General features: G+C 48.8%; 2 protein-coding genes and 1 non-coding gene across 4 annotated transcripts in view; all 3 read right to left on the bottom strand.

The window, feature by feature from the left end:
• Positions 1–15,557, bottom strand: part of SMU1 (SMU1 DNA replication regulator and spliceosomal factor) — a 58,040-nt gene extending 42,483 nt beyond the window's left edge. The window contains exons 1-2 of one of the 2 annotated variants that reach the window (XM_068106831.2): positions 15,239–15,557; positions 14,668–14,878 (exon numbers count right to left, since the gene is read on the bottom strand). In XM_068106831.2, coding sequence (XP_067962932.1) covers positions 14,668–14,878; positions 15,239–15,264 — 237 coding nt within the window. In that variant the 5' untranslated portion in view covers positions 15,265–15,557. Of the gene's footprint in view, positions 1–14,667; positions 14,879–15,179 lie in introns of both variants that reach the window. The other variant, XM_068106832.2, reaches the window with a different exon arrangement.
• LOC144890982 (protein FAM200C-like) overlaps positions 1–27,123 on the bottom strand; it is a 1,200,974-nt gene that overhangs the window by 39,239 nt on the left and 1,134,612 nt on the right. The window lies entirely within an intron of this gene.
• On the bottom strand, positions 16,156–16,244 carry TRNAY-GUA (transfer RNA tyrosine (anticodon GUA)). Its single transcript is given in 2 exon segments — positions 16,156–16,191; positions 16,208–16,244. It is a non-coding gene; the product is annotated as a tRNA-Tyr (tRNA).

Below are 27,123 nucleotides of genomic sequence, written 5' to 3'. Positions count from 1 at the left end.
CCAAGCTGGCCTCCAAAGCCAGTCGCCGACTGGGCATCCTCCGTCGTGCGAAGTCCTTCCTCGGCACACCTGAGCTCCTCACCACATACAAGGCTTTCATCCGCAGCTCAATGGAATACTGTTCTCCCCTATGGGCCGGTGCTCCTGCCTCACACCTAGCTCGGCTTCACGCTGTTGAAACCAAAGCTTTCAGAATTATTGGAATCTCCCGCGATGAAGCTATCTCTGAGGGCCTTTCACTCACTCACCGCAGGCAGGTAGGTGGTCTTTCTGTCTTCTACCGACTCCTCTCCGGCCTTGCACCCCCAGCTCTCTCTGTGCTCTGTCCCCCAAATATTCCTACAGGTCGCACAAGATCTGCCAGCAACCCTCTGATGGTTAAACTGCCGAAATCTCAGCTCTCTGCTCACCTTCACTCTTTCATTCCTCTTTTCTCCCGCCTCTGGAACAAACTCCCTCACTCCCTTCAATCCCACTCCTCCCTCCAGGTCTTTAAAACAGCTGTTCACCACCATCTCTTATCTTCCCCCATCCAAAACCTTGATCTTTTCTACCCCCGCTAATTCACCCCAGATCCACCTTGTTTGAAATTCCAACTTCTTTCCTGGAAGTCCTGGCAGTGTCCATATGTTTTATACCTCTCCCACCGCCCCCTTCCCATGCCCCCCCCCCCAAAGCCCTCGCCCTCTCTCAGATCTCTCGATGTCTCCATGTCTCTCGGTCCCTGCTCTCAAATGTTGTGTTTGTGTCCTTCCCCCTCTCTCCCCATCTTGTCTACCGCTCCCGATGTTATATGTTTTATGTGTCGGTTTGTCTTTCTGTGTGATTAATGTTCGCTCTTTCACGAGCCTCGATCTTGTATACAAAAAAAAAAAAAAAAAAAAAAAAAAAAAAAAAAAGAAGAGGATCAAGTGGAAGTCTGATGACAAAAATCTATGGGGTAGACCAACGGGTGCCTCAGCAGTGGAAAAAGTTTCTTGCTGGCAGTGAAAACAAGGCAGAACTAATACGATTTTTCTTTAAAACTTGGAGCAGCAGACCAAGTTCTGTCCTCAAGGAGGTCCACATTTTTGTGACTCATGATGAAGAATGTCATGAACTGGAAGATGACCATGGAGTGCTGGTTGTGAATGAAGTGCAAGGCTTGAGATGCAACCATGAAGAAGCGGACACTCGCTTGTTGCTTCATGCCCAGTATGCAGCCACAAATTATCCTGGTACTTCATCAGAAAGTGCCTCTAATCCAGTTGTGATGAAGAGCCCGGATACTGATGTCTTTATCATAGGAGTAGCGAGAGCAAAAGAGATAGGAAGTGAGTTGTTATTCCATACAGGAAGGGGCAACAACAGGAGGACTCTGAGCTTGTCTGCCATAAATACCTACCTCGGGGAAGATGTTTGCAATGCACTTATTTCATTCCATTGTTTCACTGGATGTGACTCTGTTAGCAGTTTCCATGGCAAGCCCAAAGCAAAAGCATACAAGTTAATGGCAGAGAGTGCACAGTTCAAGGCCACATTCCAACAGTTAGGGAGATCATTCACAGTGAGCGAGGATGTTTTTCTGGACTTGAGAGATTTGTTTGCCAGTTGTATGGACAAGAATGCGACAGTGTTAATAAAGCACGGCACAACATGTTCCTCATGCTGATTAAGTCAGAAGCTCGTCTTCCACCAACACAGGACTCACTGAGACAGCACATAAAGAGAGCAAATTACCAGGCTGCAGTACATCATCTCTGTCTGGAGCAGACCCCAGACATTCCAAGCCCACATGGACATGGATGGAAAGTGGAAGATGGAGGTCTAGATGTTGTCTGGGACAACCCCCTGCTCCAAGCAGTTTGCTTGAACTGACGTACTGCACTTGCAAAAAGACAAACTGCCAGATGCCAACTGGTAAAAACAAGGGAAGATGTTCTTGCCGGCAGCATAATGTACCATGTACTAATCTGTGCAAGTGCACTGATTGCCAAAATCCAGTGGCTGGAGAATCTTTAGATGAAGACTCCGACACAGAAGATGAAGATGTGTAGTGTTCACAACTTCACACTGTTAACCTGCTGCTGTAGCTTCATTCCATTTAGCTACTCTGTTGTGACGCAGATATACGTGTAAGTTCTGGATGAGAGGGCAGCAGAGAAGCCTGTTATTTGGCCCCCAGATTGGACTCAGACATTGTGAATATTATAATAGGGCTGTATTTCCATGAGTCAACAGTCTGATTAATTATCTTTTGGGTTACATTAGGCCAATAGCTATGAATAATTTGAAAACTGTTTATTTAAAAAAAAATGTTGTTTTGCTACAGCCCTAAAGTGTGCCAACATAATCTAATATGACATAATCTAATCATAATATGACAGAGAGATGAGAGAGTGGGGTGGGATGAATTGGGCTCATTTGCAAAGATATATTTCGTTGAAGTGCCAATAATTACTTTGAAAATAAAAGATGTATGTGTATGTAAATGTGTGTGTGCGTGTGTGTGTGTGTGTGTGTGTAAAATAGGGCACATTAATTTTGCAAGGAAAAGTTTCTTAGAAGTGCCAATGATTCCTTTGAAAACATTTCCAAAGAAATATATTGGTGAGTGCATGTGTGTATCTGGTTTTGTGTGTGTGTGTGTGCGTGTGTTTGTATGTGTGTGTGTGTGTGTATGTGTAGCTCATTGATTTTTTTTTACCGTTCTCTGTCATGTAAGTGTTGCTGTGTTTCAATTTGTCTATTTTCCATAGGTTTGTACATAACTTTTAATTTCTTGACAAAAGAGGGTGCTGTGCATCTGGATGATTAATACGAATTAAGAATACTAATTAGTGTGCAACTTTTGGACTTGCCGAGTGGTGAATTCTTGTTCAATGATTTTTTATCTCCCATCAGACAAAAATTCACGTGGTTACCAGATGTGGGTCACGAAAATGATAAACTAGAAGTATTTCCACTGCTTGGCCCATGGTCTACATCGTTCAGCAATTTGTCCATCACCATCGTACTTTCAACAAGATGACGCAAATAGATTTAATTCAAGTTAAACTCTTCACATTTCTTCCCCTTTCCACCCCACACCCTGAGAATACTTGTATGTGTCGTGTCTTTTATAAAAGCAAAATGACATATCATATTGCTTTATTATCATAGTCACTGTCATCATCATTACTAAATCTTTAAAGACTAGCATGACGAGATCTTCTTGTTCTGTCAATTGGAGGTGTCAGTTTAGCGGTCACTGTTAGATATTGGCGAGAAGCGGTAATGGTGTGCCTAATCAACTCCTTGCCATCCACCGTTTGCCCTTCACGTGACTCGTGGTGGTCCCTCTCGGCTCTCCCCCCGTTGGTATTTTTGTGCACATAAGATTGTTCACGGTTCTGTTTAAATATTATTTAAATATGTATAACCTTTCCCCTTCAGTGTTTTACTCAGTGGTATTTTACAACACGCTGTTTTTCTTCCTATTTAAAAGGCTTTTCTCAATTTCCTCTCCAACTCATTCCACCTCAAAAAAAGGAAATTCAATATCTTATACATCTCCCTCACTACATGGTCTAAATTCACATTCATTCCATCCCTCCTCCATCATTCTGAACCGGATTGCTAACTTGAAAATCACAACAAACCCAATTTGTTTTCAATGTTCGTCTTTCATTAATCATCCACTTTCTAAACTCCCCTCTTGCCCCTCCCATCCAAATCCCTCCCCTTGCACCTACACTCCTAAACTCCCCCCTTGCCCCGCCACTCTTAAACTCCCCCCCTACCCCTCCACTCCTGAACTCCCCCCTTGCCCTTCCACTCCTGAACTCCCCCCTTGCCCTTCCCCTCCTAAACTCCCCCCTCACTCCTCCCCTTCAAAACTCCCCCCCCAACCCCTCCCATTCAAATCTCCCCCCATACCATTCCTCTCCAATTCTCCCTCCTCCTCCTCAAAGCTGCCTCCTCCCCACTTCGTCTCCCTTCTATCTCATACCTCCACCCCCCCCAACCTTCTTCTTTCCTCTGCCCCCCCTCAAACAACCCCTCTCTGTGCCTCATCCCTTCACCTTCAAACCTTTCATCCTCCTCATCCTTCCCTTTCTTGGAACTCTTCTGCAATCGCTGACACACTAACAACTGCTCTCCCTACCTCCCCCTCTCATCCTTCATCTTACCCTACTCCTCCCCTCCCCTGTCATGTACCCGATGCTCCCCCTCTCTCTCTTCATTAACGGTATGGACCTCAAACATCCGGGGCCTTCGCTCAAACCTGACTGATCTCTCCATACAGGTTGCTTCTGACAATCCAGACTTGATCTGCTTAACAGAGACTTTCCTCCTTCAAGCTGTCTCTGATTCCTTAATATCTCTTCCTGGTTACTCCCTCCTCCGGTATGATAGACCTGAGCCTCGGCCTGGTGGTGGGGTGGCTATCTTTATCAAAAACTCTCTTCCTCACTCTCCTTGCACTGCCCTCTCTCCTCCTCACCCCCAGGAGTACCTCTGGCTACGGCTTCCTCTCCGCTCCCACCTTTTGTTCATATGTGTTCTGTACCGTCCCCCAAACAGTGATGACTCCATCTACATTTCACTGTCTGACAACATGGACCAACTTCTATCCACTCATCCCAACTCTCTCTTCCTCATATGTGGTGACTTCAATTGTCATCATGCCACCTGGTTGGGTGTGGGTTCCTCTCTCACCAGTCATGGCACCTCAGCAAAGGACTTCTGTGACTCACTGGGATTGACACAATCTGTCAATTTCCCGACCCGGATCTCAGCCAATGGAGTATCTTCTCTTCTAGACTTGGTTATGACTAACTTCCCTGCTAATGTCTGCTGCTCTTCTTCTGCTCCAATCGGTTCTTCTGATCATGTGCTTGTCAAAGTGGACATCTCTCTGGCCATTCTCAGAGAGCCTCCTCAGCGTCGACGAGTCTGGCATTTCACTCAGGCCGACTGGGACGGTCTTCAAGCAGCCATCAATCGTCTGGATTGGTCTCCCATCTCCACTGCCTCTGACATCAATTCTTCCTGGGAATTCTTCCAAAGCAAACTGATCTCTCTCATGCACAGATTTATCCCATCTCGCCTTCAGTTGTCTTACCCTTCCTCCCGTCCATGGTACACTGAATCTTGTGGTGAGGCAGTTGCCCTGAAACAACTTGCCTTTGCCTCTTGGAAGGCTAATCCAACTGAAGGAAATCTCAGTTCCTTCCACCAAGCTCGGAACAAGTGTGTGTCTACCCTCAGGAGTGACAGGAAGCACTATCTCTCCTCACTCAAGAATGAACTCTCAAACCTGTCTCCTTCCTCCAAATCCTGGTGGCGTCTGGTCAAATCCGTTTCTGGTGTTTGTTCCCCCTCCATCCCCTCCCTTACCTCAAATGGCCACACAGTTGACATCGCACGTGACAAAGCCGAATGCCTCAACTCTGTGTTTGCCTCAAAATCCTTAGTCCCAAACCCATCTCTCTCTGTTCCCACCTTTCCCAGTCGAACCAAACTGCTCCTGGACTCTGTGACCTTCTCTCCTGACAAGGTGGAGGAGTTTTTGTCAAACCTCGACTCTGATTCTGCAACTGGACCAGATTGCATCAGCCCACGGGTCCTAAAATCCTGCTCTGCCGCTCTATCTCACCCTCTCTCTGTTCTTTTCACCCTATCCTTTGCTCAAGGTCATCTGCCAGCATCCTGGAAATCAGCAAACATTACCGCTTTACACAAAAAAGGTGCAAAAACAGATCCTTGCAACTACAGACCAATCAGCCTGCTCCCAATTATCAGCAAAGTCATGGAATCCATCATTGCTTCGGATATGAAATCTTTCCTCTTCTCCAATGGCTTGATCTCTGATCATCAATTTGGTTTCAGACCAGGTCACTCTACTCTGGACATGCTGCTTCTGCTGTCTCAACAATGGATGGCGGTCCTCAATGCCAAACAGGAAATCAGAGCTGTCTCCCTTGACATATCACGTGCCTTCGATACGGTCTGGCACCCAGCTCTGCTCACCAAACTCTCCTCCTATGGTATCCATGGAAATCTCCATGCATGGCTTGCGGACTTCCTCTCTGGTCGTAGTCAACGTGTGGCCCTGAATGGATTTCTCTCATCTCCCCTTCCCGTTCAGGCTGGAGTTCCCCAAGGCAGTGTGCTGGGCCCTGTGCTTTTTCTGGTCTTTATCAATGATCTCTCCGACTCTCTGGAAAATCCTCTGTATCTCTTTGCTGATGACTCCACTCTCTGCCGCTCCATTCCTCTTCCCTCAGATCGGCAGTCTGCAGCCTCCTCACTCTCTGAAGACCTGGACAAAATCACAGACTGGTCAAACATGTGGAACATGTCTTTCAATCCTGACAAATCTCACTCTTACTATGTCTCTCCGAAAAGATCGACTGGACAACCCTCCCATCTACTTTCTCAACAATCCTCTCCAAGAAGTTCTGTCGCTCAAGCTTTTGGGTCTCACCATCTGCCATGATCTTTCTTGGGAAAACCACATTTCCAAGCTGGCCTCCAAAGCCAGTCGCCGACTGGGCATCCTGCGTCATGCGAAGTCCTTCCTAGGCACACATGAGCTCCTCACCACATACAAGGCTTTCATCCGCAGCTCAATGGAATACTGTTCTCCCCTATGGGCTGGTGCTCCTGCCTCACACCTGGCTCGGCTTCACGCTGTTGAATCCAAAGCTTTCAGAATCATTGGAATCTCCCGCGATGAAGCTATCTCTGAGGGCCTTTCACTCACTCACCGCAGGCAGGAAGGTGGTCTTTCTGTCTTCTACCGACTCCTCTCCGGCCTTGCTCTCCCAGCTCTCTCTGTGCTCTGTCCCCCAAATATTCCTACAGGTCGCACAAGATCTGCCAGCCACCCTCTGATGGTTAAACTGCCGAAATCTCGGCTCTCTGCTCACCTTCACTCTTTCATTCCTCTTTTCTCCCGCCTCTGGAACAAACTCCCACACTCACTTCAATCACACTCCTCCCTCCAGGTCTTCAAAACAGCTGTTCACCACCATCTCTTATCTTCCCCCATCCAAAACCTTGATCTTTTCTACCCCCACTAATTCACCCCAGATCCACCTTGTTTGAAATTCCAACTTCTTTCCTGGAAGTCTTGGCAGTGTCCATATGTTTTATACCTCTCCCACCCCCCCCCCCCCCCCCCCTTCCCATGCCTCCCCCCCAAAGCCCTCTCCCTCCCACAGTTCTCTCGATGTCTCCATGTCTCTCGGTCCCTGCTCTCAAATGTTGTGTTTGTGTCCTTCCCCCTCTCTCCCCATCTTGTCTACCGCTCCCGATGTTATTTGTTTTGTGTGTCTGTTTGTCTTTCTGTGTGATTAATGTTCGCTCTTTCACGAGCCTCGATCTTGTATACAAAAAAAAAAAAAAAAAAAAAAAAAAAAGGTTAAATTTGGCCCGAAGGCTCAATATTATTGGGGGCAGCAGAGGATGAGCCCCAAGTATAAGGGATGGGGAGTGGCCATATTGCGTTGCTTTCATAAACGAGACAGTATTTATGATTGGATCAGTGGCTCAAATTCACTGTTGATGCCTCTGCCAGCTGTGATGGACGAAGGTTATGTTTTCACCCCTATATGTTTGTGTGCAGGATATCTCAAAAAGTTATGGACAGATTCGGATGACATTTGGTGGACAGGTTAGGGGAGTGACAAGGACGAATCAATTCAATTTTGGTGAAGATCCGGATATGAGAATTTTTATCCCTCCGCCCCCAAAGATGGGCGGAGGCATTATGCTTTCGGGTTGTCCTCCTATACGGGCAGACGTCCGTCCGCCCGTACGGGCAATATATATATATATATATATATATATATATATATATATATATATATATATATATACAGTGGAACCTTGACTTACGAGTTTAATTCGTTCTGTGACCGAGCTCGTAACTCAATTTGCTCGTTTCTCAAATTAAATTTCCCCATTAAAATGCATTGAAATGCTATTAATTCGTTCCAGCCCGCCAAAAACCACACCAATTTTTTTTTAAATATGCAGTAAATATAAAAATATCTCGCGCTTTATATTTCACCTGTATGCAGCATACAAGTTGGCAGGATGGCCTGGACTGGAGGTACGCACATTTGACTCTAAACTGTCCAGCCTGGGTTTGAATCCCGACCCAGCTATAACCTGTCATGTCGGTGTTTCACAGGCAGGGTGATTCATCAATGTGTGTACCGCTAAACTGGGCGCCCCGTTTGCGTCCCATTAGTTGTTGGATGTTAAGGATCTCACCGTGTCTTCCACAAAGAGAAGGCGAGCTATCGCCGGCACTCTGAACAAGTTGTGGCCTGGCATGCTCTTCTCCTCTGCCGTTATATACGTCCTCCTCGGCATCTTTTTCCAGAAGAGCCCTGTCTCGTCACAGTTGAAGATTTGCTGGGGGATGTATCGTTCGGCTTCTATCAGTTCGGCAAAAGTTATAATAAAATCTTCAGCTGCCTTCACATCTGCCTCACCAAGTCGACAACACGCACACCTCGCTCATGTTTTTCGACGATTGCGTGTTTTATATCCAAGCACATCATCCTCTTCTTCTTCTCAGTACTGCCCTTGGCACTCAATTACTTAGGACCCATGGTTAAAACTAAGAAATTTTCCAAAATAACCAAAATGCGAAAACAAAACAGCAGCGATATACGGCAGATATGCTTGCACGGCAAGATAACCACATGACCGGAACCCACCTGGTGGCGGGTGGCGTAAGCTCCAAAATAACCAACATGCGAAAACAAAACAGCAGCGATATACGGCAGAGATGCTTGCACGGCAAGATAACCACGTGACCGGAACCCACCTGGTGGCGAAGGCGTAAGCTCCAAAATAACCAACATGCGAAAACAAAACAGCAGCGATATACGGCAGATATGCTTGCACGGCAAGATAACCACGTGACCGGAACCTACCTGGTGGCGGGTGGCGTAAGCTCGTAACTCAGATCTCGGCTCGCATCTCAAAGCAATAAACCGCCCGAGCGACGGCTCGTATCTCGGAAAACTCGTAAGTTGGTGCACTCGTAAGTCAAGGTTCCACTGTGTATATATATATATATATATATATATATATATATATATATATATATATATATTATATATATATATATATATATATATATATATACAGTGGTACCTCGGCTTACGAGTTTAATCCGTTCCGTGACGGAGCTCGTAAGCCAAATCGCTCGTAAGTCAAAGCAAATTTTCCCATTCAAATGCATTGAAATGCTATTAATCCGTTCCAGCCTCAAAAAAAAAACACCAATTTTTTTTGTTAGGTGCTTTTAAATAACAAAAATGTACTTTATAAATAACAAATAATGTATAAACAAGCACGACCTCGTATATACTGTACATAATACAAGAGAATGTAAAGAAATAAACTGGACCTCTATCCATGAAGATATGGAGAAGTTGTTGTTTGTGTGGTTGAAGGAGAAGCAGCTCGCAGGAGATACCGTGACCGAGAGCATCATGTGTTTGAAAAGATTGAAACTCGGATATCGAGCACGGACCACGAGGTGTTTTTTCTTTTTTCTTAATCTCGGTTTCAGTGAACTTTTGCTCTGTGCTCACGTGTACTGTACCTGTACCTGTAATGGTACGTCAGAGGATGGCACCTGTTGTCATCATATTAAGTGCAAGATGTTCTGCATCGTAAGTTGGTACACCGTGGTCTTTCGGCGGTGTTTAAGCCGGCCGTCTTGGCTTCTGTCACCATTGGCATTGAGTCTTTCGATGTAGGTAGGTCGTTGTGTGCCGGTGCCTTGGCCGAATTCCTTCATTGCTGCATTGTTAGCTCACCTGGTTTTTTATACCACATCTTTGGTTATCGGACCAGCGAATGACGTCATCTCCAAAGTATGGCTTATTCTCACTTGTCTTGGACGATCTTCTACTTCTAGCCTTCCACCGTGCATTTGCTGTCCACTGTACTTACTGTACAGTGCCTGGTAAAATTGATGTAATGGGTTTTTGACCGTCAACGCCATGAACCGTCATGAACCGTCAACGCCATGAACCGCTAACACTCAAAAGCCCATTTATCGCGCCTTATAAAGCAAAACGCAAACCGAAAGCCATGCCTCTCAAGCGAGGCGTGCTTCCGTGGTCACGTGATCCACAGGTGTAGCTCATTATACCCGCACGCGCGACACGCTTTGGCGGTCACGTGACCAGCCACTCTGGAGGCGGGGATCCCCGCCGATGACGTCACCGGCTGGAGCAAGGAGATTCCTCGCTAATGTATTTCGACGATTGCGTGTTTTATATCCAAGCAGAGATGCTTTCACGGCAAGATAACCACGTGACCGGAACGGGGAACCGGAAGCCACAACCGGAAAATTCAAAAAAATAAATTTTTTGAGCTCGTACATCGGATCTCGGCTCGTATCCCAAAGCAACAAACCGCCCGAGCGACGGCTCGTATCCCGAAAAACTCGTACGTTGGGGCACTCGTAAGCCGAGGTACCACTGTATATATATATATATATATATATATATATATATATATAAAACATTTTTTTAAAGTTTCATGAAATATCTAGCATATTTCAAGGCAATTCGATTTAGGTTCAGGTCCGAATCCACATCTGGCCTATCAGTGGGATACAAAACGTCAACTGTTCAGCCAGGCGAAGGTATACGCTTTACCTCGTGCCGTAATAGTTTTAATAGCGAATTCACTATATGCAAAAAACCCAAGGCCTATATTTTGGATTACAAGATGTCCTCACGCCCTTATACAGGATTATTATTCTATGCGTAGACATTTTTAGTGGTTGGAATGTTAGTAGCACCACAATTGCACAACTTAAACACGGCATGTTTGTTTCCAAAATCTTGAAACTTTTTTTCTCCAAAATTTGCCACCAGCTTCAAAAGCCACGAAGGAACAGAATCCCTGCCATTTGTGTCTGTGAATGGCACTTAATATTCCTCTGGTGAAGTTAACCATTAGGGTATTTTCTACAATTTCTTAGGATCACACTGAAATGTAGACAAAGACAGCAGACAACACAGAATCATATAAAAACGGTCATAATAAGGGAAGTTATTTCCTGAAAGACAATGTGTGCCGGCGGCCATCTACTGGCAGCACATTCCTTTCACACTGTCAGATGGGAACTTTTTGGGAGAATCTAACTTAAACGATACCAAGCCACAGGGTTTGTTAGCACTCTATCCTGTGTTACGGACTCGGCCTTAATGATTGTTGTTATGAGTATTGTTGCTGGTTCGAAGTATTCTAGATATTATGCTTATTGTGACTTAAGGGAAAGGGTTGTTGTGAGTAAAAGATTTAAAAGCGCTCCTGGTAAAATGTGGCCGGAAATCCGGATCGAGACCGGAAGAGGTGGAGCGAAGAGAAAAAGAGAGGTGGTGGTTGAAGCTCCGGGCTGAGCGTTCGACGTACTGGGCGAGGGAACTTTGCGTCCTTGAAGGGAAGTTCGGTCGATAAGAAATATCGCCGGAGTGCGTGGAGCCGGTGTCGTCGGGTATTCTCATTGAGGTTCCGGAGGATCCAGGCCTTGAGAATCCGGGTTGGAGCGAAAGCCGTCTGCCATCTTGGCCACGCGAGCACCCGGCCGTGAACAGGCTTTCGTCGTGTCGGCTGGGCATTATTCCCTGGTGGATTGCCGGGAACGGCTGTGCAAGAAAGGGACACGTGCGAATTATACGGAGGCTCGCGGGTTGAACCGCAACATGTACGTCGGAGCGCATCTTTGTGAGGTTCCTCGCCACCGCTGTGCTGCTGAGCACGTGACCTCGGGGTCGTCTCGCTCGTCCACGCCTCAATTGACCACCGGGCCTTGACTCCCCGATCGCGGGAGCGCACAGAGACATTGGGACTTCGCCTTGGAGGGGAGCAGAAACATTGGGGGAGGTGCCGTGAGTGGGGTTAAAGGGCTTGACCAGGATATTATCGTAAGATTTGAAGGTAGGGGTGATTGCCCCATTGCTGTATGGCTCTTTGTGTGTGATTTATAATATAGTATGGTTTGTTTATAACTTGGTGTGGTTGCATCATTGGTTCGGCTGTCTCATTTGCTGGTTCCATTGAGGGACGTTATTTGCTGGGTTTCAACCAGGGATACCACATCTTTCTGCCGGGGACCCTCTCGGGATTCGGAGGTCCACCGAGACCAGAGGTAAGGGGGGGGGGGGGGCGTAACACCTGCAAGTGATGAGCATCAAGCGAGGAAGGAGCACACATCGTTTTAAAACCCTTTGGTTTTACTTGGCTGGGGTCGGGTTCGAACCGACAACGTCCTCGATTCAAAGAGTCGACGGTGATAAACACATCGGTTAATGCAATTTTGCACGGCAATAAATCAACGGCTGTGAAGTCGATGGAGTGCTATCGCAAATCCTCACGCTTCCCACCTATAGCAAAGTTGAAAGATGACAAAACGTTCTACCAGGAATGACCAAACATCAAATTTTGAGTTAAAAAATATCTTCTGTCTTGAACCCTATGGCCCAAAGTCACCACTCTCGGGGCATGAACTGGGGGTCAAATAAAAAAAAAAAGCTAAATACGTCATGTGTCCCCCAATGTTGATTAACTATGAAAATTTTTCAATTATAAAAGTTAGAAATGTTCCGATAATTGCATTTTTACCTCCGCCACCAAAGGTGGATGGAGGTTATGTTTTCACCCCTGTCCGTTTGTCTGTGAACAAAATATCTCAAAAAGTTGTGGACGAATGAATGAATGAATGATCGTTTTAAGGCCATTTTTCCCAGCGAGAACGGGGGTTAGCCATGCGGGCCCCATGACAATCATGGTTCCTTCCCTGTTTGAGGCAATGTTTTTATGGCCGGATGCCCTTCCTGAAGCCAACCCTTGGTCGCCTCTTAGGATGCGCAGGGATACGGTGTACCTATTCTAAATCGGGGTGCACACCGTGATCATTCATCCCAGCAGGCTGGTACTCAATTTGCCGATCTCGGAAGGATGACAGGCTGAGTCAACCCCCCTGGTGTTAATTCAGTGATCGACCGGGATTCGAACTCTGGATCCTCTCTGGATCCTCAGATCCCATGCCTCTGCCCTAATCACTAAGCCAACACCACCTAAAATAACAGATGGGAAAATGCGGAGATATACAAAAAAATTCATGGCGGACTTTTCCATTTGATGACAGTCGTCACGAAAAAGTCAACAATGTGGGGAGAGTGGCGGAGCTTCGTTCACGTATCGCCACAGACGGGAAATTGCCGACTGATATTTCTTCGTTCTTATTTAATTCATCATTATAATACGGAAGTAAAGGTAATCCTGTTAAAACACTCCATTCATTCCATTGATGTTTTTTTTTTTTTTTTTTCCACTCGAGCTTTCAAGGCTGAATCGTGTTCACATCCAGGATTAATAAACAAAGTCCATTTCACGTGTGCATGGACATGTAATTCACATATGTAAAATAAATAATTAAACACAGACGGGAAATTGCCGAGAGATATTTTTTTCGTTCTTATTTTATAAGCTATGTGCACGTACACATTAAAGAAGTTTATTCGAAATCTATGTCATTTTGTAATCTTTGTAATTTTTGTAATCTTAACCCTGGTGTTGGGCTAGCGGCTAGGGTGTCAGCTTAGGATACCTAGGATCCTGGGTTCGAAACCCGGTCGATCGCTGAATTAACGCCAGGGGGGTTGACTCAGCCTGTCATCCTTCCGAGGTCGGCTAATTGAGTACCAGTTCACTGGTAATTCCCTGCTTGTCGTTAAAGGCAGCAAAAAGGGTTGGCGTCAGGAAGGGCATCCGGCCGTAAAACATTGCTTCAAAAAGGGGACCGAAAAACAACAACTACCACGGTTCCCGAAAAAGGCCAACCCCCGCTTGCGGGGAAAAATGGCCTCTAAAGGTGGTTTTTTTTTTTTTTTAATGTCATTTTGTAATCTGTAATGAAAAGAATAACTTTGGTTTTTGCCGGACAGAAAGGTTTAAGGTAATGTTCTTATACACCGCCCATAAGACTTTTTTCAGGGACTTTTCCATTTGAGCTGTATTCTTCATATTGTGGACGGATTGGGCGAAATTTGGCAGAGATGTAGCGTATGTGACAAGGACGAAATAATTAGATTTTGGTGAAGATCCGGATTCTAGAATTGTTCAAGTGATTCTTCACCATTGGGAGATAGGGCCAAAAACGATACATAGCAGGATATCTCAAAAAAATATGGATGAATTTGGACCAAACTTGGTGGACAGGTTGTGTGTGTGACAAGGAAGAATCGATTCAATTTTGGTCCGGATCCGGATCCAGCTAGTAGAATTTTAAAGTGATTCTTCACCATTGAGTGATATGGCCAACCAGGCGGAGGAGGTATGTTCTCCACTGAGTGTCGTTCAAGTAAGTACTGCATTTGACATTTTGACCACGCCCCAGAGCCTCAAGGGGCGGGTCCAAAAATGATGAACTGCTCTCGCATCTTTTTACCATATGCTGATCATAAACACCAAGTTTGGTGACGTTTTGCACACCCATATCGGAGGAGATACCCTGACGGATGAACACACAAAGTACTTTGGACGGAACAGTCAAAGGAAAGCACATCAACTCAGAAAATATTTAATAAGCGTGAAAATTGAGTTGTTAGACGTGATGATGAGCAACATGATCCCCCATGATTACACCACAAGTACCTGTTCATAGAGGTCAATGAGCGTCTTGTCTGGGAGCTTCAGAGACTGGATAGCCTGCAACACCGTGTCCCAGTGGCCATTATTGATGTCCGACACAAAACTGTCAATGCTGTCCACTGTATTCAGTGACACCGTGGTCTCCTCCTGCAGCACGGCCAACGTGCGGTGCATGCTATTCTCCTTCAAATACTGCATAATCAGCCGCACCACGCTGTAAACAGTGCACAGCATCCAAGGTAAGAGGAAAAAAGGTGAAACATGAGAATATGATATGGGGACTGGTGAGGGTTAAGGAGAATAACATTAACAAGCTACAGGAAAACATATTTCGTGCTGAAAACAGGAACAAATGACACGTCTTATGTGCAGTTGTTGATTTGACAAATATCCGCTTGGCATTTCACAAGAATCTAATGCGTTGTAGGGCACAGGACAGGCCTTTACTTTTAGTGTATCACATCAACAACAGAGGGTGAAAACAAAAGGGGGGGGGAAAAAAAAAGCATCAATACATTTATAGATGTCAATGTCATTGTCAGACAAGGTACGTTAAAGGACTCGTTGATCTTACTCTGCAGATTCGATTTCGATGGACATGGTAGATCAGACTTGGTTTAAAAAACATATATAAAAAAGAAACCTCAAAAATATAACTAGGCCTCAGCTTCAACTATCGAGTATCGCGAGACATCGTATTCTTCCTCTGAAAACGTAAGTATTTTTGAAGTCGCAAGACCCGAAAAAAGCCTCGGCATAACGATCTAAACACACTTATGGATTATAGTATACACAATAATAAGATAACAGTTTATTTAACAGCCTTTTACGAATAGTTGATAATGTCACTACAAACTACACTGCCATGGCTAGCAAACACCGAACAGACGATTGTGGAAACAAACAGACAGATTTTTTAAAAGAGCGTTGAGTCAATGGGAGCGATAAAACCAGACAATAAATTATTATTAAAGCAGAAAAACACAATCGCAGGACAAAATAAAATTAACTTTTAAAGTTACAACAATCTTGTAATTATTTATGCCGTTGAATTTCATGTTTTTAAAACGAAAACTATAACATGATTAAGTTGTAAGACGAAATTCTTCGTGAGAAAATTTTGTTTTTGGTGATGGTGTTAATATGGTTGCAGACGAGCCAAACGAAATAAAAAATATATTTATACACTGCCTTTGTTTGACCTTCCGACACGACGCTTCACACAAAGCAGAAGTGAGCCAGTCGAGATTGACTGACAATAGGGAAAGAAAAGTAATGGAGAAAATACACGACAGGGAAGTTTTTGTTTGAAGATTAATGTTTTGCCTGCAGGGGTCACGATCCATGTTTTGGACATAATTATTTACCAAGTCACAAATCCGACCAAGCAGGAAATCAAACATTAGCTGCGAAGATAATTAAAATGACTGCAGCTTAAAAACTTCACTTATAAATTAATGAAACACTGAAAAGGAAAAAAAGCATTGGGTTTCCTTCGAGCCGGATTCGAACCAGCGACCTAAGGATGCCTCAGGGAAATCCACTACAGTCCTCCGCTCTACCAACTGAGCTATCGAAGGTACCACGTCAGATGTTTGTTTTCTGCTTTATTTAAAACATCATTTTGTTATAATTAAAGTATTTGCTTGTTTTATTGCTGTAATCGAAGTAATTTGTAAAATGTTTTTTTTTTTTAAACAGACACACTGAAGTGAATACATTATATATTATAATCTATAATGTAATTAGTCAGGTAAATGCATGTCGTGGGCCAGTGGCGCAATGGATAACGCGTCTGACTACGGATCAGAAGATTGTAGGTTCGACTCCTGCCTGGCTCGCAAATTTTTATTTTTAAAGATAATCTTACAAATAGCAAAGGAAATGCAAATCGCACGCTTTAACAGAGATGCACCTCGGGTTGCCACCTTCAATGTGGAAAAATAAGGGACACCCCACCGCCCCGGCCCCCCACGAGCCACGAGAACATTTTGAAATTGTTGCCACTTTGAAGCCATGTTTCATGCTTTCATGGACATACATATCTCTCCACGTAAAGTGTGAGCAGATGAGTAGGACTAGTTGTTCTGTGGATATGAAAGAAACTTCATCGGTTCAAATCCATTGCTTAGGCTGCAGATCAGAAAGATTGCATTTTACTGACGTATAAGACTCATCCATTGCCATTGGCATTGGCTATGTAGCCTGTGCTGTCCCACATTGTTGGCAGATCCATTAAAATACATCTTGTCTGAGCAGCAGTATAGATAACGAGATTCAGTTAAATCTCACATTTGTGCATTCCTAAATAGCAGATTTGTGTGTTTTCCTTTTACTCAACACCACATCAATTAATTGACTGACAAAACAACTTACTATTGTAATTTACAGATTTATATTTCAATCAGTTGAACAAAACAAAAATAGCACAAGTGTTTCCATTAGACCAACTACCCATTTGGTGTACAATTTAGACCAACTACCCATTTGGTGTACAATTTAGACCAACTACCCATTTGGTGTACAATTTAGACCAACTACCCATTTGGTGTCGAATTTAAAGAACTTTAATTAAGCCGATTGAACAGGCCTGAAATATTTACATATAAATATTTAAATATTTACAGTATAGCACCTGCTCTGAACACCCCTGCCCCCCCCCCCCCACCCACCCACTTCCCAACTCTCTCTCTCTTTCTCTCTCTTTCTCATCCATGTGTACTTTTTGTCGCTCCTTGCAGCCTGAAGCAATGGCTTGTCCTTCAAAATTACAGTGTGGAACTCAGCACAGGACAGGTCGAAGTTGAGTGAGACCAGTAGCTCACTCTTCATGAGCTCCACAGAGCATCTGTTCCGGACGTCACTCCATGTGTTGGCCATTCTGGAGAATATTCTCTCCACAAACCCTGTTGAGGCTGGTATGCTCAGGAGGTAGGAAATGACTGACAGCATATTTGGGAGATTAGCTGCCTGAAATACAGCCATCGACTTGGCAGCCACGTCTGTGGTCTTCCATTGATCGCCCTCCTGGAGCTTCTCCACAAGGCTGCTTGCTGTTGTGCACTCATCGTACAGTTCATCCATGTTCAGGTCTTCCATTGATCACCCTCCTGGAGCTTCTCCACAAGGCTGCTTGCTGTAGTGCACTCATCGTACAGTTCATCCATGTTCAGGTCTTCCATTGATCACCCTCCTGGAGCTTCTCCACAAGGCTGCTTGCTGTCGTGCACTCATCGTACAGTTCAACCATGTTCAGGTCTTCCATTGATCACCCTCCTGGAGCTTCTCCACAAGGCTGCTTGCTGTCGTGCACTCATCGTGCAGTTCATCCATGTTCAGGTCTTCCATTGATCGCGCTCCTGAAGCTTCTCCACAAGGCTGCTTGCTGTCGTGCACTCATCGTGCAGTTCATCCATGTTCAGGTCTTCCATTGATCGCGCTCCTGAAGCTTCTCCACAAGGCTGCTTGCTGTAGTGCACTCATCGTACAGTTCATCCATGTTCAGGTCTTCCATTGATCACCCTCCTGGAGCTTCTCCACAAGGCTGCTTGCTGTCGTGCACTCATCGTGCAGTTCATCCATGTTCAGGTCTTCCATTGATCACCCTCCTGGAGCTTCTCCACAAGGCTGCTTGCTGTCGTGCACTCATCGTGCAGTTCATCCATGTTCAGGTCTTCCATTGATCGCGCTCCTGAAGCTTCTCCACAAGGCTGCTTGCTGTCGTGCACTCATCGTGCAGTTCATCCATGTTCAGGTCTTCCATTGATCGCGCTCCTGAAGCTTCTCCACAAGGCTGCTTGCTGTAGTGCACTCATCGTACAGTTCATCCATGTTCAGGTCTTCCATTGATCACCCTCCTGGAGCTTCTCCACAAGGCTGCTTGCTGTCGTGCACTCATCGTGCAGTTCATCCATGTTCAGGTCTTCCATTGATCGCGCTCCTGAAGCTTCTCCACAAGGCTGCTTGCTGTCGTGCACTCATCGTGCAGTTCATCCATGTTCAGGTCTTCCATTGATCGCGCTCCTGAAGCTTCTCCACAAGGCTGCTTGCTGTCGTGCACTCATCGTACAGTTCATCCATGTTCAGGCTGGTAATGAGGTTGAGCTTTTCACAGACCTTTTCAAGGTCACTGAAAGTAAGCTTGCCATCATGGAGAGATAGAGGCATAAGACTGAAGCCAGTTGCTGTCGGAAAAGTCAAACCATTTTTCAATGTACCTTATATTAGGGCAGTGTCAATGAATGCAGTGAATTCCTGCCTTGCCTTGCCTGCATCAACTGGAGAGAGACGCTGCAGCTTCACTTTTGTGAGGTATCCATAGAACTGGTCATCTCGCCTCTGTGTGAGTTTGGCTGTAAAGGAATGCATGATGGGATAGAGCTCTAGACAGGTGGTAGCACTGGCCTCAAGCTTCTTAACAACATCTTCGAACAGGGAGAGAATGTTATTGCAGAAGAGAAGGTAAACCCCCACAACATCACCATCATCCTCCTGTACTCCAGAATCAGGGCAGAGCTTCAACACAGTGCTGATTTTCCTGGGGCACTCATCACCAAGGCTGATGAAGTAGGTCTTCAGTGCGGACCAGTTTTGCACGAGTCGAGAGATGGCTGGATTGAGGGAAAGCCATCTTGTTGTGACAGGCCGCAGGACTTCTCGGAACTCCATCTCACGGAACTCGCAAAACTCCTTCAGTGCGTCTCTTCTTTTGGCTGATATAGAGAAGTGGCTACAGACTTTCAGAACCACATTCTCAACATCATAGTTGAGATCTTGTCTATCAATGCTCAAGTTGTCTCGTGCATGCTTGACTGTGTTATGCACAATATGGGCATGGCAGTTACCCTGAAGCAGGTTGTTTTGGCTTTTCTTTAACATGGTGTAGACTGAGTTGTGGATCCCGTAGTTCACACTCGCATTGTCAGCGCTGAAAGCTGAAACTTGACCTAATGACAGGCCAAGTGTTTCGAGAGAGTGCAGTGTGCACTGCATGATTCCTTCTGCTGATTCATTGGAATTCTCCATGAAGTCAACCATTTTATTCACCACACCAGTTTCAGGTGTGAAGAATTGCACTGCCAATGAGGGTGGGGCAGGGGAGTGAGGTTGGGGGGTGGGGGGGGGGGGAGAGGGGAATGAGATGTAGAAATTACGCCAGCCTATTCATTTTTCACTTTTACAATATTCAGGAAATCATTCAATCAAATATATAATCAGAACAGTACATAAATTAGCCGAAACAACAACATACCATATCTGCCTCAGGGGATGTCTGAGGTAAAAGGAATTCAGCGATTTCACTCTGTGTCTTCTGCGCTTTCGCTGCTCGGACATGGTTATCACCTGCTGCGTGCTGCTCGGACATGGTTATCACCCGCTGCATGCTGCTCGGACATGGTTATCATCTGCTGCATGCTGCTCGGACATGGTTATCACCTGCTGCATGCTGCTCGGACATGGTTATCACCTGCTGCATGCTGCTCGGACATGGTTATCACCTGCTGCATGCTGCTCGGACATGGTTATCACCTGCTGCATGCTGCTCGGACATGGTTATCACCCGCTGCATGCTGCTCGGACATGGTTATCACCCGCTGCGTGCTGCTCGGACATGGTTATCACCTGCTGCATGCTGCTCGGACATGGTTATCACCTGCTGCATGCTGCTCGGACATGGTTATCACCTGCTGCATGCTGCTCGGACATGGTTATCACCTGCTGCATGCTGCTCGGACATGGTTATCACCTGCTGCGTGCTGTTCGGACATGGTTATCACCTGCTGCATGCTGCTCGGACATGGTTATCACCTGCTGCATGCTGCTCGGACATGGTTATCACCTGCTGCATGCTGCTCGGACATGGTTATCACCTGCTGCGTGCTGTTCGGACATGGTTATCACCTGCTGCATGCTGCTTCACGTCAGACAGTCCACCATGGGCGATCAAAAAGCTCGACGGCAAACCGTACAATTTGCCTTGTTCTCGTTGCCACTGATAGACTGACCCACTCGTATTCCGTCTGCCATTCAGATCTGTACTTTGACAGCCTCTTGCGTTTCACCGGTGGACTTGTTGCACTGGCACTGGCCGACATTAAAACAAACCGCGCGTCTGAGTCTCCGTAACGAGGGCAACGGTGACGTCGACACTGAACTTGCCTGCCATTCTCTTCCGCAAATTTTGATTGGGAACATCTACGCTATGTCTTGCGAAACGGTTTTGGTTTTATTAACTATCATGTCATTCTAACCATTGTGAAGACCTAGTGTATTATGAAAGTACTAGCGGGGTCACCCGTGGGAATCCCACAGGCATGGATGTGTGTGACATTTCGACATATTGAGTTGGATGCTGCACCTGCACATTCAGTTATATAAAATGGTTACTGGCAATTGATCACATCCACAAATGATGTAATCCACACAATTTATGTACTTTACATAACGTTAATAGGAATACATGCCCGTGTAGATGGGAAATACAGTTTGTTTGAAATAAATCACAAATATCAGAAGAAAGTTTTTAAAATTTAGAACTATTCTCACTCAGAGTTAAACATCACCGTAATATTATGCGGTTGCTTCAACGTTTTCGGTGAATTATATGTCATCATTGTGAGATTTTTTTGGAATTTCTTTTTTGAAATGAGATTTTTATATTTAAAAAAACGGCAAAAAGCATCAGAACAGCTGTGAAACAGCATCAAAACACTATCAAAACAACAGTGGAAAGCGTCAAAACAGCAGTGAAAAAGCATCAAAACAGCAGTGAAAAAGCATCAAAACAGCAGTGAAAAAGCATCAAAACAGCAGTGAAAAAGCATCAGAACAGCAGTGAAAAAACAGCAGTGAAAAAGCATCAAAACAGCAGTAAAAAGCATCAAAACAGCAACAATGGTCCAGTGATTTTTCAATCACCGCAACTAAATGTGTCGGAGTAATTAACTATTTTCCTTCGTGCCCTCCTTTTGTTGCCTGAATGGAGGCACTGCAGGACCTCCGGGTAAACAACATTACGGGTGAAGATTCCACTGTGGCCATCAATTTTTCCGTTGGCCATTACTGACTACCTTTACCTTGACATCCTCAAATCGTTTAGCACGCGACAATGCAACATATAATTGGCCATGGCTGAAGACGGGTTCTGGTAAGTAAATCCAAACTTTGTGTAATGTTTGACCTTGACTCTTGTTTATTGAGAAAGCGAATGCCACACGAACTGGAAATTGATGGCGTTTGAGTACGAATGGTAGTGTTGTATCGGAAGGTGCAATACTAATCCTGGGTATAAATGTGCGTGTTCCTTTGTGACTGCCAGAAATTATTTCTCCATCTATTATGTTTGGCAACAATCTTTTAACTGTGGCGGACACAAAAGCCCACTGGCGTGGTGACATCATTCCACGCACCAAGTGGGCGGTGGCCACGCCCGAGGGGTAGGCGTGGCCTCATGATATACACCGGGCGACCAGCCCGGAGCAGTTCAGTGTTACAGTGTAGTCACAATAAAGACGTTTATATGTTACCGCTTGTCCGCTTCCTCCTTGCTCACAAGCAGCGCGCGTAACGCCGCGCTTTACTGGTGACCCTCGACGTTGGATCTGCCGGAGCGATCCTTCCACACGCAACGCCATCGCCATGGCCGACTTCGTCAAACTTCCGGAATTTTGGGAGGCTCAGGCCGAAGTCTGGTTCGTCCAGGCCGAAGTCCAATTTCAGCTTCGGCACCTCACCAGCGATGACACGCGCTATTGCCACGTCGTCGCCTCCCTCGGGCCCGGCACGGCCGCTCGAGTTGTGTCCGTCCTTCGCCACCCACCGAAAGGCCACAAGTACGAGGCACTCAAGCGGCTACTCCTAGCCACGTTCAGCCTCACGGACGACGCACGGGCCGACCGCCTCCTGGATCTCCCCGAGCTCGGTGAGACGCGCCCGTCGGTCCGAATGGACCATATGCTGTCACTGTTGGGCGACGAAGCCCCCGGTTCGCTATTCCGGGCGCTTTTCCGTCGCCAACTTCCAGCGCAGGTTCGCCTCGCGTTGGCCGGGACCGGGCTAACGGAACCCCGAGCATTGGCGGCCGAGGCGGACAAGTACTTCGCCGCTTCGGACACGCGGGCGAGCGTCGGCGTGGCCGTCACGGCCTTCGACGCTGATGTTCAGCAGCATGTTCCACAGCATCAGCTTCTACAGCACGCTGATGTTCAGCAGCACGCTGATGTTCAGCAGCATGCTGATACGCACCTCGTGAACGCCGCCACGCCCCGCCCACCGCCGCGGCGAAAACCGCCACCGCGGGGAAACCCGTCGACTCCACCGGCCTGGCGGAGCCAGCCGCGCTCCTCCAGCTCCACCACCTGGTGCTGGTTCCACGCCAAGTTCGGCCACGAAGCTCGGCGGTGTCATCCGCCGTGCTCCTTCAACGGGTCGGGAAACGCCCGGGCCGGCGCTCAATAGTGGCGATGAGCGCCGGCCGTTCGAGCAGCCTGCTGTTCATAACGGACACCTTCTCCGGGCGCCGTTACCTGTGCGACACGGGAGCGCAGGTGAGTGTCATTCCCGCCGGCACGTCAGACAAGCACGCCGCGGGTGGGGGCCCCGCGCTGCTTGCCGCGAACGGGACGCCCATCCGTACGTACGGAAAACGCTGCCTCTCTCTGCGGTTTGGAGGGCAGGTTTTCCGATGGACGTTCGTCACCGCCGACGTGCCCATGGCACTGCTTGGCGCGGACTTCCTGTGCGCTAATGGGCTCCTGGTCGACGTCAAGCGCAGACGGCTTGTCCAGGCCGAGACGTTCAGCTCGCTCGCTTGTGCGTTGCCCAGCTCAACGAGCGGCTTGCCAAGCGGCTTGCCGAACGACTCGGTTCCGGCCACGTTGGTCTGTACGCTTCCGGCAGCGGACGCATTCACCCGCCTCCTCGCCGGCTTCCCGGCCCTCACGCGGCCCACCTTCTCGGCGGGGGCCGTCAAGCACGGGGTGGCCCATCACATCCCCACCGTCGGGCCACCGGTCTACGCCCGGGCACGCCGCCTCAAGCCGACGAAGCTGGCGGTGGCAAAAGCGGGGTTCGCTACCCTGGAGCGACTCAGCATCGTTCGGCGCTCAGAGAGCGCTTGGGCGTCGCCGCTGCACATCGTGCCGAAGCCCGGCGGGGGATGGCGACCGTGCGGGGACTATCGCCGTCTCAATGACGCCACGACTCCCGACCGCTACCCCGTCCCCCACATTCAGGACTTTTCCGCCCGTTTGGCGGGCAGGTCCTTCTTCTCGAAGGTGGACCTCATACGCGGCTACCATCAGGTCCCCGTCAGGCCGGAGGACGTCCCGAAGACGGCGGTCATCACGCCATTCGGACTCTTCGAGTTCCTGCGCATGCGCTTCGGTCTGAAGAATGCGGCTCAGGCGTTCCAGCGACTGATGGACAGCGTCCTGCGCGACTTGGATTTTGTCTACGTCTACCTGGACGATATCCTCGTCGCCAGCGCGTCCCGCGAAGAGCACCTACGCCACCTCCGCACGCTCTTCGAACGCCTGGGCCAGCATGGCCTGATTGTGAACCCCGCAAAGTGCCGGTTCGGCGCCGCCACAATCGATTTTCTGGGGCACCGTGTCACCAGGCACGGAGCCGTCCCCCTGCCGGCCAAGGTGGAGGCGGTGAAGGGGTTTCCGCGCCCCCGCACGATCAGAGGGCTGCAGGAGTTCCTGGGCATGGTGAACTTTTACCATCGGTTCCTGCCCCGTATCGCCCAGCTCCTGCGCCCCCTGCACGAAGCTCTCCGAGGTAAGCCGGGCAAAGGCGACGTTACCTGGACCGAGCAGATGGACACGGCGTTCACGGGCGCGAAGCTCGCCTTGGCTAATGCCACCATGCTCGCGCACCCGGCGCCCGATGCACCGATCGCCCTCACCACCGATGCCTCGGACTACGCGGTGGGCGCGGTGCACGAGCAATGGGTGCGTGGAGCTTGGCAACCGCTGGCGTTCTTTAGCCGGCAGCTTCGCCCGCCCGAACGCCGTTACAGTACCTTCGACCGCGAGTTGCTCGGACTTCACTTGGCGGTCAGGCACTTCCGCCATCTGCTCGAGGGCCGGGCGTTCACTGCCTTCGTCGACCACAAGCCGCTGATCTTCGCGATGGGCAAGGTCACCGAGCCGTGGTCGGCCTGGCAGCAGCGTCACCTCTCGGCCGTGTCCGAGTACACGACGGACATCCAGCACGTCGCGGGGAAGGACAACCCGGTGGCGGATTGCCTTTCCCGGGCCGTCGCCCACGCAGTCCACCTCGGCATCGACTATGCCCGGATGGCAGCAGACCAGGCTGCTGACCCCGACGTCCAGGCCTTGCGGACCGCCGTCACGGGCCTCCGCGTCACCAAGGTGCCATTCGACGGCGCGGGCGCGGCCCTCTTGTGCGACGTCTCCCTCGGGCGTCCTCGCCCCATTGTGCCCGCGGGCTGGCAGCGCCAGGTGTTTGACGCCATCCACGGCCTGTCCCACCCGGGCGCGAGGGCCTCCCAAAGGCTGATCGCCGACAAGTTCGTCTGGCATGGCCTCCGGAAGGCCGTCCGCGGCTGGGCCAGGACATGCCTCGCGTGCCAGCGCGCCAAGGTGCACCGGCACACCCAGGCCCCGTTGGCCCCGTTCACGGTGCCGGAACGCCGGTTTGACCACGTCCACGTGGACCTGGTGGGACCTCTGCCCCCCTCGCGGGGTTTCACCCACGTCCTCACCATGGTGGACCGCACCACCCGGTGGCCGGAGGCCGTGCCCTTGGCGTCGACAACGGCGGCCGATGTCGCGCAGGCTTTCATCGCCACCTGGGTCGCCCGGTTCGGCGCCCCCTCAGACATCTCATCCGACCGCGGCCCCCAGTTCACCTCGGAGCTCTGGGGGGCGGTTGCGCAGGGGCTCGTGGTCCGGCTGCACCGAACCACGGCCTACCACCCCCAGGCTAACGGCCTGTGTGAGCGATTTCACCGCTCATTGAAGGCCGCGCTCCGGGCCACCCTCCGCGACGGCGGCTGGGTCGACAGGCTCCCCTGGGTCCTGCTGGGCCTCCGGACGGCGCCCAAGGAGGACCTGCGCGCATCCGCGGCGGAGTTGGTCTTCGGGCAACCGCTGCGGGTGCCGGGCGAGTTCCTCCCCGACTCCACGGCACCATGGTCCGCGGCACAGCAGCGCTCCGCTCTGCAAGAGACCGCCCAGAGGTTCGCCCCGGTGCCAACGGCATGCCACGGGCACCCACCGACGCACGTCGCCCCGGAGCTTCGCACGGCGGAGTACGTCTTCGTCCGCCACGATGCCCATCGGACACCACTGCGGCCCCCGTACGACGGGCCTTTCCGCGTGCTGGAGACCGGGGCGAAGCACTTCACCCTGGACATCGGCGGTACTCCTGACCGCGTTTCGGTAGACCGCCTCAAGCCGGCCCACCTCGATGTGGACCATCCACCGCCAGTGGTCCGACCCCCACGTCGGGGCCGCCCTCCTGCGGGCGGACCCCCGGCACCGCCCAGCCCCGCCGCCACGCCGCCCCCCGGTCCTGCACCCATCCCAGGGGCAGCCAGGGGCATCCCACCTGGCATCCCTGCACCCCGGACGCCGCCGATCGCCAGGGGGCGCTTCGGCCGGGTCATTCGTCTGCCCCGCAAACTGGCCCTCCAGGTGCGCGGGAATTCTGGGGGGGCGCGTGTGGCGGACACAAAAGCCCACTGGCGTGGTGACATCATTCCACGCACCAAGTGGGCGGTGGCCACGCTCGAGGGGTAGGCGTGGCCTCATGATATACACCGGGCGACCAGCCCGGAGCAGTTCAGTGTTACAGTGTAGTCTTACAATAAAGACGTTTATATGTTACCGCTTGTCCGCTTCCTCCTTGCTCACAAGCAGCGCGCGTAACGCCGCGCTTTATAACAACCAATCTTGCACCATTGCACAGTCCCTGTTTCGGATCAAAGTTACGGAGTAACATGATGACAGCACCATCTTTGAGACGAAGTTTGTGCAATGGCATTCCAGAAGGAGTTAATTGATTTAGGAATTCCATAGGATAATTTAGTGCCTCTTCAGGGTCATCACAGACAATGGAATCAGCGCTGAAGTACGTCTTTTCTTCCCCAGGAAATGCATCCAGTATCTCATCGTTGATCACAAATGTGGATTCATTCTTTGGACACAACACGGCTCATTGTGCCAGTGCATCATAGTTTGAATGGATTTCGTTCAAATTACCGAAAACAGCCTCTGCTAAAGAAATGTTGTCTTCTACACAGATACGATCAGGCAGTCGTATTAAATCTGAGTCAGGAATTGTTTCCACAGTCCCATTTCCAACCGACAGTAACCATTTTGAGAATTCTTCATCATCATTAGCTCTCATGTTTGATGTTAAGTTCAGCTGTTTGAACTTTGGCCACAACTTGCTACGCTTGATGCATGTGGCGATGATTGCTGCAGG

The sequence above is a fragment of the Myxine glutinosa genome, chromosome 2, assembly GCF_964187855.1.
Source record: "Myxine glutinosa chromosome 2, kmMyxGlut1.1, whole genome shotgun sequence".
Classification (NCBI taxonomy): Eukaryota; Metazoa; Chordata; class Myxini; order Myxiniformes; family Myxinidae; genus Myxine; species Myxine glutinosa.
This window is presented reverse-complemented; position numbering and strand designations above follow the sequence as displayed.